This window comes from Dermacentor andersoni, chromosome 4 (assembly GCF_023375885.2).
Source record: "Dermacentor andersoni chromosome 4, qqDerAnde1_hic_scaffold, whole genome shotgun sequence".
Classification (NCBI taxonomy): domain Eukaryota; kingdom Metazoa; phylum Arthropoda; class Arachnida; order Ixodida; family Ixodidae; genus Dermacentor; species Dermacentor andersoni.
This window is the reverse complement of record NC_092817.1, coordinates 44,359,048-44,372,170: the sequence shown is the minus strand read 5'-3', so window position 1 is coordinate 44,372,170 and position 13,123 is coordinate 44,359,048. Positions and strand designations below refer to the sequence as shown.

The following is a 13,123-nucleotide window of genomic DNA, read 5'->3' as shown; positions in this document are numbered from 1 at the left end:
TTTGTATATAAAAAGCGTCATATGAGGATTTTGAGTTGTTTGTTCCTAACTCTGACCTTTGGCACATCATGAAAACAGGCGCTGAAGAAGAAGCAGGTGATGGTAAGAAGAAAAAGAAGAAAAAGGATGAAGATGACAAGAAGAAGCAAAAAAAGCCTGGCTCAAAGCAGGTCAGTGGATGAAAAGTTATTAGTGCATTGATACATCCTCCACCTCGTGGCAAAGAAGAAAATTAGCATGCATTCGACATCTGGATAATCACATACCTTTTGAAGTAAAATAAAAATTGCTGTTTCTGAGTGCAACAAGAGTACAGAGAGAGAATGAAGGAAAGAAAAGAGAAAGCTGGTGATAATAATTGTACTTTTCAGCAATACTCTGCTGTATGCTTTATTATTGTGAATGTTATTGCTCTCGCCGGTGACCTACTGTGCATGGTGCGCACAGGTTCTTGGAACCCTTGAAATGTCGAAAGTGTGTTTTCAAGTCCCTAGAAAGGCCCCTTGAATTTCTTGAGTAATACAGTCTTAAGATCAATTTTGTGGCCAGTTTTTATGGTGGATCATTGTAGCCCCGGCAAACTTGCCATTTTAGGAACAACAGTGAAGTAAAAAAAAACGAGAGTCGTTGTACGTGTCTGTGTGCCACACACCTTCGCCATACTTGCCTTTGATCCATGCACCCTGCACGGCATTGCTTTGTTACAGTCACACCCTTTTGCGCTCTCTCCTGTTTCCCTTTCACCCCTTCTCCGTTGGCACTGTCGGGCTCGTGTTTCAGAAGAGTGGAAGGCAGACGGGAGAAAGGTGCGCGAGGCTGATGCAGCGAAATTCTGGCGCATCAGGTGCGCAGCACAAACGTGGGTGCAGCGGCTCGCCCTTTTACAAAACCTTTGCAAACATTGTAACAAATTCACCTAAGATATAAATGAATATATCAAAGTTGTCCACTTTGGATGTTCTGGCGGATGGAATTTACAGAACTGCTATATCTGTTCTTGGTGCAGAGCTACGGATTTGTAAAGTTGCTGATTGTTGGCAACCTTTGTAAAAATATTCAAGTCATAAATCAAAATGTCGCTTGCTACAGTCCTTGGAATTTAACTTATCTCAAGTGTCACAAATTTCATTAAAATCGCCTTGGGGGTTGTCTCGGAAAAGCATATCTGCGTTTTGAATCTATTTGAATAGGCAGTGTCGAAGTTGGGGCCGAGCTGAAGCTTCCTCTTAATCTGCTGTGCCTGCAAAGTCCCTGTGCACTGTGGGCAATGCTATTAGCTGCGGAATGCGAAAGCTTCGCAGGCTTCTATTCATACCATTGATGCAAAGATATCAACACGATATGAAAGCGTATGCAAGGCCTTTGGCGTATCTTTGGTCACGGACTCTCAAATTAAAAAAAAAAAGTTTCCTCAGGAAATTTGTTTCTGTTTCCGGTTGCACAATAACGTGAAAAGTTCTAGGACCCTTTCTGGGCAAGAAAAATATGTCAGCGACTGTACTTATTTGCATAAAAGGTTCAATTTCAATATGACCTAGTAAAGTGCTGCATTTACTAAATTCGTTATGTCTAACTTTAGCTGTAGTGTTTTGGAAACATTGTTATTGTAAAAAATTGTGCATAGGATGCTGCTCTGCATCCTTGAAAAAGCTTTGACAGGGCCTTGAAAGTCCTTAAATGTCCTTGAATTGCTCTCTGAGACCTGTACAAACCTTGCAGTGGCATTTATGCAGTAGACTGATCATGGTGGTTTCCACAACCAAAACACTCGCAACAGTGCTAGACGTGCCTTCGTTGCAAAACACCAATGATTAAGGCTCTCCTGCCTTGTTTCGCGTGTGAGAGTTTGTGAACTTCAAATTAATGGTAGTCCATAGAAATCCACTTACGTACTACGGGTGCCAGTGATCAAATGCTATGTGGTAGTTGGTGTTATTACACCCCTTGCTTGAGTATATTTGGCAAAGTGAAAAGCTTTTATATAATAATAATTGTAATAATAATAGTCATCAGCCTATCTTATGTCCACTGCAGGATGAAGGCCTCTCATATAGATCTCTGTTCACCGTTATAATACGTCAGCAGATTCGATCCTCTGCTGTCCTCAGCTGCATTACCCTATCCTTGGCAATGCTGGTGTTACTCTAACAGAACACTGCTTCTTTACATAACTTGCCCATTTCATTGCATTATGTTTATTTATTAAGGCGAAAGCCTTATATGCCCCATGAAGTGAAAAATTCGGCATCCGGCGTTAATATACGACGGCAAGAAAACCCACGTGACGAAGTGGTGAAGTCACGTTCCCGGCGCTGAACCTGCTGCAGCTCACACTGCGAAATCCCACGGTGAACAGCCACGGCGTCAGACGGACACTATGGCCCACACCTAAAAGAATGGCCTTGCCCACTCCCAAAATTATCTCAAGGTGGACTTCAGTGGATTAAGGTAGATTACGGTTGGTACAAATTAGAGTAAGGTGGATTAAGGTAGAGCTTTAATTTAAGGTGATCACTTAAAGAAGTCATTATGCTTTCACATTCAAATTACATAAGTACACACGTAATAATAATAAGTAAGGATACATAAGTAACTGTCAATTTTACTTACTCCTGTCCAGATTGCTGCTATCCAAGAGCACCTGAGGAAGCTGAAGGAGGAAGAGGAGAGAAGGAAACAGGAGGAAGAGGAGAAAATCAAAGCCGAGGAGGAAGCTGAAAGGTTGCGAGAAGAGAAGGTGAGATATTAGTTGCTCATCAAAGGTGAGCAACACAGAAACTGTTGAATAATGTGTACTGATAATGGATGTGCTTATTCTTGGGCTTTTTGGTTGCATCAGAAATTCAAGAAGTTGAAGTATCATGCCAAGGCTAAAAGTATAAGTGAATTTTGCCTCGTGGTGCTGTTTCACACCAATGCAGATTGGCATTGGTGTTAAACAACCTCTGTAGCAGATAATGCAATTCTGTTGCATCAGGTAGATTACTTCGAGGCTGACATTACTTGCATGGGAAATAACAGGGTGATATTAGCGAATTAGCTTTGTAGTTATTCACCTTAGAGCATGCCTCAATCTATAACCGTAAGGAAATCATGTCAATTTCGCACAAATCCTATGCGTAGCGCCAATTTCGAGAAATATGTCCTCAAATTGTCTGGTGAAATGCAGAGCTGAGCACATACCAGTGGTGTGAAAAAATATAAGTGCAGTGCATTCTCTTACGATTGTTACATTTCCTTTTGAAATGGTGTTATGCTGCTAATGTCACTCTGTGGTCTCTGGCACACGCAGCTGAAGCAGGAGCAGGAGCGCAAGGAGCGCAAGAAGCAGAAAGAGAAGGAGCGGCGGGAGCGCGCCAAGGCCGAGGGACGGCTGCTCACCAAGGCACAAAAGATGGCGCGGGCCCGCATGGAGGCCACACTCAAGACACTTAAGGAGCAAGGCATAGAGGTGCCGCAGATAGGAGAGAAAAAGGAGAAGACCTCGCGCACCATGGACCGTCGCAACAGGAACCAACGCAAGAAGCCCGAGGAAGAGGAGAAGAAAGGTGGGTGTTACACGCGAGGTAATGATGCGGGGATACAATACCCTGTACACTCATACCTCATTATAACAAAGATGAAGGGGAAGCTGAAATGACTTCGTAATATCCATTACTTCGTTATATCAATTACAGTCGCCGACCGTTTATTCGGACCTCACGGGGACTGCGGAAATGTCCGAATAAACAGGTGTCCAAAAAAGCGGATTAAGATGAAAAATAATGAAATCCTTTATTTCTACGCACTTATTCGGGCTCGGCAGTAGGCTTGAAGAAATCTGTTTCCTGTGTTCAAGTTTTAAATGCCTGACCATTCAAACCGTGAATTCTTTCCAACTCATTCAGTCTTCTGTGATTCTAGTGGTACATTTGACTGGCCACTTTTGAGAACTTTTCACGTGCTCTAGTGGCGCACTCTACATTCAACTGACCAAAATCGAGCATTCGAAGCACCTTCGCCTAGTTTGTTTATTTAGTTCTCTGAGGCGCTCTCATCTTGAACCTGGGAGCACAGCTGAGATAAGGCCAAGTTCCAGTGACGTGGCTGCTGCAACTTCCATTGTTGGCATGGCAGGTGCACACCTTGTTCATCCAAGATTTTTGTTCACGACGAAGATGCGCTGACGTGTTTGTACTTCTGCCGTCTGATTACTCTGACAAGCAGCTGAACATTCAGCTCAGACATGCTGCACCTAGCTCCAATCTGGAGTGGACTCTGCATCATTGCAATTTGAGTTGGAATACCATAGGAACCAGTTGAATGTACCATAAGCCTCATGTGCCTCATCATTGGATTATTCTAGTCATTGCTTTTTAGCCACTGGTGTCCTGCAGCGATGGAGTGCAAAGGAAATGTCCACGTTGTGTGATTCCTATGCACTATGAAGACTGGTCCTGTGCACTTCACTATGTCATTCATCACAGCCACAGTACAGCTCTGGGGTTGAAAATTTTATTAATCACCAAGTTACACTCAAACTTTGTTTATGTTTCGTATGTTTATGTCATGTTCTAATGTTTGTTTACACACAGTTAGTGGAAAAGATTGAAAACACCCCATTGAACTTCACAGTAAGAGTAATATATGTTGTTTTCTTTAATATTTCCTTCCCTTTCAACACTAATCGGGGAAGTTCTACTGCTGTTGCATCTTTCTGTTCATTCTTTTCCAGCTCTCTTGCATGTACTAAACACATCTTTGTCACCTTTACAGTGGATGAGACGGTTCCCCAAGTACAACTGGAAATTTTGGGACCAGACACCACAGCGGCGACTGAGCAAAATGAGCAGCAAAAGGAGATGTCGCCCACAGAGCCGCCTCCAGAGGAGAAGGAGGATGTGAAGGACGCCTGGGATGAGACCTCGTCTGAAGAGGAAGACGACGAAGAGGAGACAATTGAAGAGAAGATGAAAATGGACATCAAAGTCCAGGTCAAAACTGAAGCTCCCAAGAAGACCGTGGCCCAAAAGAAGGGCCCCCAACCATCCAAGAAGCAGAATGAATCGTCCTCTTCAGAGTCTGACGATGAGGAGTCCTCATCCGATGAGTCATCCGATGAAGACAGCAGCGAGAGTGAGGATGACAAGTCTCACTCCAAGGAGAAAGTGATCGCGCGGCTAAGGGTGAGTGCTACCACTTTCTGGTTGGTGCATTGTGGTGAAATTTAAGAGGACGATAAGGGAATGTGTGCAGTATTGTCTACCCTTTCTGGTTTGGCAATTCCTGTGGGATGATTCCACTTATATAAGGACTATCCGACGTAGATAATAACAAAGGTGAAAGTAAACAAAATTTAACAAAAATTATTCATCAGTGCAGTTAACTACAGAACAGTCCTCATTCAATCCATATGCTCATTCATCATCAAAGACAAAAACCGCACATGAATTGTCAGGATTCTTATCTGGGACAGCTGCTTCGTCAGTAGTGTCCAGGGCATTTGTTATCCTGAACTAACACTTTCATCGGGCAAATAGCAGCACACAGTGGACACACGAGGTGCACACTAGCAATCACTGCAGCTTACTTGTAGGCATCCTCGGCTGACTGTTGGTCATTCACTCGTTTTGATAGCAGTTTCAGGTTTTTCATGCCATGGTCGCAGACTTCAGTGGCCAATGAGACCTCTATTTCGCACCACCGATTTGCTCCAGGGGATAGTTCTTCTACTGCACACTTATGAAAAAGTGCTAAAATCTTAAGTGCTTTTGCAAATGCAATATCTCCTGCGAAAAGACCAGCTTTTTCATTTCGTGAAAAAATGCACTTATGAGCATATCTAACTGCCTAATTGTTTCATAGTGGTCGCGGAACAAAGTTTTCAGTGAAAGTCTACAGTTTTACTGTTTCACTTTTTGTTTTCAGAAGCAAAATGGTGCAGTACCAGCATGTTCCAGTTTGCTTCCGTGTATTCTATCACATCGTTTTTGAAGGGAAGACTAGTAATTTTGCACCTTGAGGCAATAGTAATGGATGTTTGCACCGAGGTTTCTTGTTTCATAGTGGCCAGATGACAATGGAAATTTTGCCAACAACCACTACAGTAAGACCTAGTTAATTCGGACTTCACGGGACCGAAAAAAAATGTCAGAATTAACTGAATGTTGAATTATCAAGGGTATCAAGAAAACAATAAGCAAATGCATACTAAGTCAACACGCTTTTATTTACTGAGTGAATCAGGAAATCCTGGCTCTGTTTTGCACCAAAGCAGTACGGGATGTACGATTTCCACTGATGACTATGGTGATGCCAACTCCGCCGCTTCATTTTCATGGACACTAACGTAGTTTGTGCTCGTTTGCGACACTCCTCACTCGCCGAGTTCCATGAGTTGTCCAAAATAGCCAATGTGCGGCCAGATACGTCCAGAGGACGACTCTGAATTACCCAATTTTCCAACTTAGCCAGGGACTAATTAATGGAAGATTTACTGTGTATACGATGAGGGGGTACTTTTCAATAATTTTGGGAGGAAGCAGAGTGTCAGCACCTCCAACAATGTACATAGCTTATGTAGACTTGGTTCTGCAGGTAACTAGAAAAAGCCCACATGTTGCAGCGGGTTGAGATTACTACTACCTGAGGCATGTAAAATGTTTTCAGTATGGCTTACAATCAACCTTTGAATAATTCGTGTCCATCCCGCACGCACTTGTGATTCTAAGTGGAAGTTTCATGTGCCATGAGCTGGCTGTAGCATACTGAACTTGGGACAGGTAGTCCTTGCATATAATGAACTGTTTTGGGAATATCATTATAGTTTTGTCTTACCTTCCTCATAGAATTGCACAGAATATAAATCTGCTACTTCAGAAACGAAATTCGAGTCACAAAGAGTGAATGCAGTTTTAATGCTTCAAACAGCAGCCAAGTTAGTTCTTCAACATGCACCTAGATTGTGTACGTCAACATCTTTGCATTATTCACCTGCTAAAATGCGACTGCCACTGCCAAGTATTGAACCAGAGACATTGTGCACGGTAGTGAATGCCATAGCCGTTGTGGCACGTACCGTATTTACTCGCATAATGATCGCACTCGCGTAATGATCGCACCCCTGAATTTTGTCGTCAAAATTCGATTTTTTTTATTTCCCGTGTAATGATCGCACCCCGAACTTGCCGCAGCGATATGTCGTGTGCCAAGTCTAGCTAATAATGATCGCGCTTACCATCTGTCGAAAGCTACGCGAACGACTCGTCTGCACACACCAAACATTAAGTAGATGCCTCATTTCATTACTTTCATCACTTTCCGCACTTCCATGACAAAAAGAGGTACAACCAAACTTTCCTTTATTATGGGTAGGCTTTATAATGGTTGTGGTCAACAAAAACAAAAAAGGCACCTTTCGATTCTTTTCACCTGCACTCGTGAGCACGCAACAAATCGTGCGCGGCAATGATAGTAGCCCCGTTTACACTGATACACTAAAAGTGTACCCTATTCATACGCCGACGCTTGTAGCACAGCTAAGATATTCGTCCACCCTTAGCGGAAACGTGCCGTATTAGGATAGTAGTGAAGACAGATGCCGCAGTTTCCGCAACACGCCGGCCATGCGTTTCTGTCACTGGCAGCTAAGCACGCCCGTCTGTTTCTGTCCCCTCAAAGTGGACATGGCTACGTTATTGCTGCAAACTTGCTGATATTAACGATATTATGCATCACTGATACGGAAGAAACTGTTTCAATGCACGTAATGTACTCACGAGAAGAAAAAAAAAATCGCGTTCGGCTTGCTCCGCCGGCCGCCATTTTTGTTTTGGTGTCCCGCACCCGCATCCCGCAGCAAAAGCGGGACGAAAAAAAAATTTTTTTTTTTGCGGGAAATTTAACCCGCGTAATGATCGCACCCCTGAATTTGCGTCAATCTTTCTGACAAAAAGTGCGATCATTATGCGAGTAAATACGGTAATTCGTTTCTTTCACATTTCATAAGCAGGTCAAGTCTGCTTGTGAAATGTTGCTTAGTTGTGTAACTAGAATGTGGTGTTCCCCACTATGCTATTTTGGCATCATGCATGTACAATCACTTGCAGCACTCTGCATTTTGTGTTGAAGGGCAAAGTACAACACTTACTGCTGCTATTTTGCACTTTGCTACATCCACTGCTGATGCTGCTGCACAAAGCTTCACATAGATCCGAGAACATGATTTACTGAGGAGCAATAGAATCGCTATTAATTTGAAGCAAAAGAAATTACGTCTACATTGTGATACACTGCTCCTGTATTGTCGTTCTCTCTTCAATGGCGTGCGCCACTGCATTTTTTAAAATTTTCACCTTAACATATAATTTAAGAAGTCTGGTGTTCCATGACATCTAGTGCAACTTGACTGCGCACATTTACAATGATTTACTTTTGGTTATTCACTGCTAATATGTTTCTGCTTATCTCCATCACTGTGACGTTTCACAGGGAGCGTCAGCTTTTCATTGTCTGATATATTTCTCCCTCTTTTTGCTTCTTTCTCAGAAACTGAGAGAGGAAGCTGAGAAAAAGCGTACAGTGGACAACCTTCGGTCACCAGTCATTTGTGTCCTAGGGCACGTCGATACGGGCAAAACTAAGATTTTGGACACAGTGAGTACCTTATGCATGTTTGCTGTTGTGAAGAGCACCTTGCCACACCAACAGATATTTGGTTCTCTTTCAGTAAAATTGGCATACGGTGTTTTACTTAGGTGCATCTTATACAGTAGCCATGCCCTTTTCGTCATGTTGTTGGCTAAATATGGCGGCGGTATTTCATTAATAGGTTCTCTTAGTAGTGTCTCATTGTAACTCTTCTGCACTCATGTAGTCACTACCCTTTCATAATTTTACTAAAAGGCACTGCAACCCTTTTTGAATGATGTAAGAAGGCGTTCTTGGTCAGCAGACAATGATGCATGAACATGTGAGCCAAATATTGCTCCGCTGCATGCTGCGGGGAACCTTGAATCTTGCGTAATAGATTGCTTACTTTCATGTTGTTATCGGGGGCTGACTATATTTCTTGCGATGTCTGATGTCAACAATGGCATTGCAGCGGATGCAACAGACCACGTGTGGCAATCATTGGGCATTTGCATATGACGATGAGTTACTCACGAGCACACCCTTTCAGATCTTTTTGGAAACAGGCAAACAGCTGTTGTTAATGCATCCTGCCCATCCCCTTACTGGTTCTTTTGTTGCTGTCGAGCACCTGTGTCATATGCTAAGCTTGAAGGGTTACCGCAAGTGCACTGTAAAAAAACAAAAGGAAAGCAAGGTTCAGGGCATTGCTTTTGAGATAGTGGCACCCCATTGGAGAGGAACCGATTAGTTGAAGGGGAATGGGAAACGTAAGCATTGCCTAATTTAAACTAGGATTCAAAGCATGCACTTTTCAAACATTTCTTAGGGAACAATGACAGCTGCACTTTTCAAATTTTGGGTATGAATTTTCAAAGTGTGACTCATAGATAAATATAAAAAAACTTTTATTCATGTGGAAAAATAAAATTGAATAATGTTCATTTCGGCCTTAAGTTCTTTCTCAGCCAGAAGTCTGGTGGCTCGGGCCTGTGTTGGGATCAAGCAACCGCAGAAAAAGCTAGATAAAAAAATGGCTAGGCTTAGCTTGGTTAAGCCAAGAATGCGTTGCATGTTGTGTTGGGGCCCAGCTTTTCCTCCGGCTGTCGTGACGTCACGTCACGTGGTTGCGCTAAAGGTCAATGGTGGCTGCCCGGCCGCGCCCAAGGGCTGAACTGAGTGATTGCAATATGCAACGCATAAAACTCTAGTGTAGGGCTATGAGCCACTATGGTGGCTCATACCCCCAATGGTGGCTGCCCGGCCGCGCCCAAGGGCTGAACTGAGTGATTGCAATATGCAACGCGTAAAAGTAACAAACACTCTGGTTGGGGAACACGCTACCGTGTCACAGGCTGCGACACAAACATGGCAGCATGGCTGCATCCAAGGTGTGCAGCTGTAACACAAACTGGAATGTCTTTTTTTTTTTTTAACTATCTAGTTCAGAACACGGTTCTACACATTACACGGGTGTGGCGGTTACATGATATTATCGGGTATATATATTACATGGAACGGCATTGCACTCATTTTAGGTTGTTGCTCAGGTTTTAAAAAAACGGCGCTTCAGGGCCCCTAATGCTGCTTCTATGATGTAACTGCTCTAAAAAATGAAATCTGTCCCTTTTTATTTGTGAATATTCAGTTTACACTCATTTCACAAGTGTCGGATAGAGCGCAAGTTATACCCGTGCCACTTGGGTGAGGTTAATGCCATTAAAAGTGTAAGGCCTTAAGTTTCTTAATGCCATTAGGGCATATTTCGGTTGCTGCTATATGCGCATACTTATTGACATTAAACGTCGCGATGGCGATGGCTGTAGTGAAACGGTTAAGTTTGCTGGCCAATCGTAATAAAAAAATATATATATTTAGGGAGAAAAGGCTTAAGAAATGGCATGAAAAACATTAATAGGCATATTTCATCTAGTTTACTTCAGGAAGGTCATTTTTGCATCCACCTGTAAACTCTTTGAAGCCGAAGCAGCCAAAGCTTTTGTTGTATTCCATGACCAAGTGAGTTGGAATGGTTCGGAGAGTGGTCTATGCCATGTAAAAAAAAAAAGAAGTTGGAAGGATAATGAACAATATACATATTGTTCTTCGCGACATGTTCGTTTAGTATTGCCAGAATGTGGAGACGTTGGGAACGAGAGTACGCATTTGATGGCCAAGTGAGTTATGAGTACACACTATGCCCCGAATGGCATTCAGCGTTAATGCCACAAAGCATGTTCGTGTGGCATCCGCGAATGACATTAAAGGGCCCCTGAAACGGTTCGGACAAATTTCGTAGACGCGTAGGGTACAGCTTAAGTAGAACGTTCGCACCACAATTTAAGTGAAGCGTTACGTATTAATGGAGCTACAAGCAATTACAAGTTACCCTCCTCCCTAGCCATGCTTTTCCTCCTCAACTCGTTCGCCAAGCGATCGCGGCTAAGCTCCGCCTTCACTGGTTCTGCGTCACGATGCGACGTCACATCGTCCACTTCTGGTTGTTTTGGAGCCCGCCCCCGCCAGCGCGGAACCTCTCCGCTAGCCGCTTGGCTGTCGACCCCAAGCGAGAGCTATCAAAGCAGCGTGCGTTGTGAGCATTCTGTCGTAGCAGCGAACGTGTCTGGTATTCTGGTAACCACAGGCAAACGGGTCATTTTGGCAAATGACTGGAGGCATAAACTCAAGCTGATGAAGGAACTTTAGCGTAGACGTACGTGAGCGGCCTGATCGGTCTGCACAGTCCAGCAACTTGTTGGCGCAGCGCTTAACCAGCCAAACAAAGCGCTAATACAGTGGAACCCCGTTCATACCTTTTTCACCGGACCTGGAAAAAAAAACATAACAGCCGGGAAAACGCAACAGTGAGGAAAGCTCCGAAAATGAATGAAAAAAGCGCAGCTTCAACTGTAGACAATTTACTTCCACAGAGTGCGCTTAGGACTTAAAAAAGTCTAGGGTGGTGGCTTGCCGTTTCTTTCGCTCGCTAGAAATCGCCACACGTTTCTCAATTGGCTGGAAGGCCGCATTGCTGTCAGCGTCGCTGTGAGGTGCGACGTACCTGCGGAGGAGGTCTAGAGCCGCGACGGCTTCTCCAAAGCTAGGATTTGGCAACTCCCCGGCATCATGCGGCTCGTGCTCCTCGTCACCGCGCCACGGCAGTGGCAATGGACGAAGGAATATCCGCGGAAAATTTTGCCCTCTTTGGCGTAATCATGCTAACGTGCTAACGATTGTTTAGTATTGCTGCGGAGCGCACGAGTCCGAGCAACCCGGTTGCGCGCAGCACGGTGTGGGAGAAATGTAAACAAGAGAGGAGAGCTGGCCCGATAGGCAGAGCAACGCCACGAGCAACGCCAACTTCCGGTTTCACTTTAGCTTCACAAAGAGTGACGTCAGGGCCTCTCCTGAGTTTCCTTCCTCCGTGAGTCGACCCGTCCAACAACCATGCGGTGACCATAATCACAGTGCTGATAGTGCGAGCATTTTTCACGAATGGCCACTTAGTGGCGGCCTCTCGAACTGGCATGCAGCTTCTTGCAGCCAGTTCCTTAGCCAAGCCCAGCCAAAACTCGTCAAAAGCAAAAATGGCGGTTGGAGCGCGTTGCCTACTTTAGCCCAGGCAGGTTCGGGGTGCTAAGTTGCGACGTATGACGCGTGAACGTTTTCACAGCTACTACATAACAGCGGGGTTCCTTATACAGTGAAACCTCGTTAAACCGTAGTCGGCCGGAGCTCGGAAAAAGTACGTACTAAACGGTAGTACTGTTTAACCGAAATAGCATGACATCGCCCACTTACCTGTAGAAAACGGAACTCAGAGAGAGTGCGATGAAAGGGGAAAAAAACATGCAGTATTTATTCACTTCGCGCGACATAAGTGTTATTTTCGTTTGATGCCGCGGCGGCCTAGCGCGACGACAGCAGCCTCAAACTTACTCAAGCTGCGTGCCAGCTTCTCAGCCAGCCCCCCTCCTCTCTGCAAACGCTCGCACGGCAGATTCCTCGTTGGCGTTACGTATTCTCCGTGCACGCGCGCACTAGTGCTGCATAAGTTCCGGGGCGCCTTTTTCATTGCCGGGTGCCGGAGTTCGGAAAACTTTTCGTTTGGAATAGTTACGTTATCGCGCCCCTGTTCTCGTTGCGACGATTGCATTCACGAGGCTGACGTAACGCGCAGCTTCTGCCACTGTCGGGCCTGAATCGCCCGTGCTGTCACTTTCCGTGTCGTCCTCATCACTGTCGCTAGTCGACACTTCGGCAACAACAGAGGCAACGATGGCGAAAAGTCGAACCTCGTAGCCGACATCTCTTCGTGGTCGCAGCAGCGCTGCCGAGCAACTTCGCATTCCAAGTGCCACACATTGTAGTCAACAGCAGATCCATGTCGCGGGCCAGCGCCGACTTCTTCGTGTCACGTTCGACAGCACGGACGATGTCTAATTTTTGTTCTATGCTGAGCACCCGGCGTCTTTTTTATCCGAGCTTCGGCATGACGCGAGTCCTCGCTTGC

At 44.7% G+C, this 13,123-nt stretch overlaps 1 protein-coding gene across 1 annotated transcript in view; it reads left to right on the top strand.

The window, feature by feature from the left end:
- eIF5B (eukaryotic translation initiation factor 5B) overlaps positions 1-13,123 on the top strand; it is a 53,036-nt gene that overhangs the window by 7,490 nt on the left and 32,423 nt on the right. Inside the window, exons 7-11 of the mRNA XM_050184131.3 lie at positions 79-170; positions 2,621-2,737; positions 3,293-3,548; positions 4,756-5,165; positions 8,527-8,634. Of these exons, the coding sequence (XP_050040088.2) occupies positions 79-170; positions 2,621-2,737; positions 3,293-3,548; positions 4,756-5,165; positions 8,527-8,634 (983 nt within the window). The remainder of the gene's footprint in view (positions 1-78; positions 171-2,620; positions 2,738-3,292; positions 3,549-4,755; positions 5,166-8,526; positions 8,635-13,123) is intronic.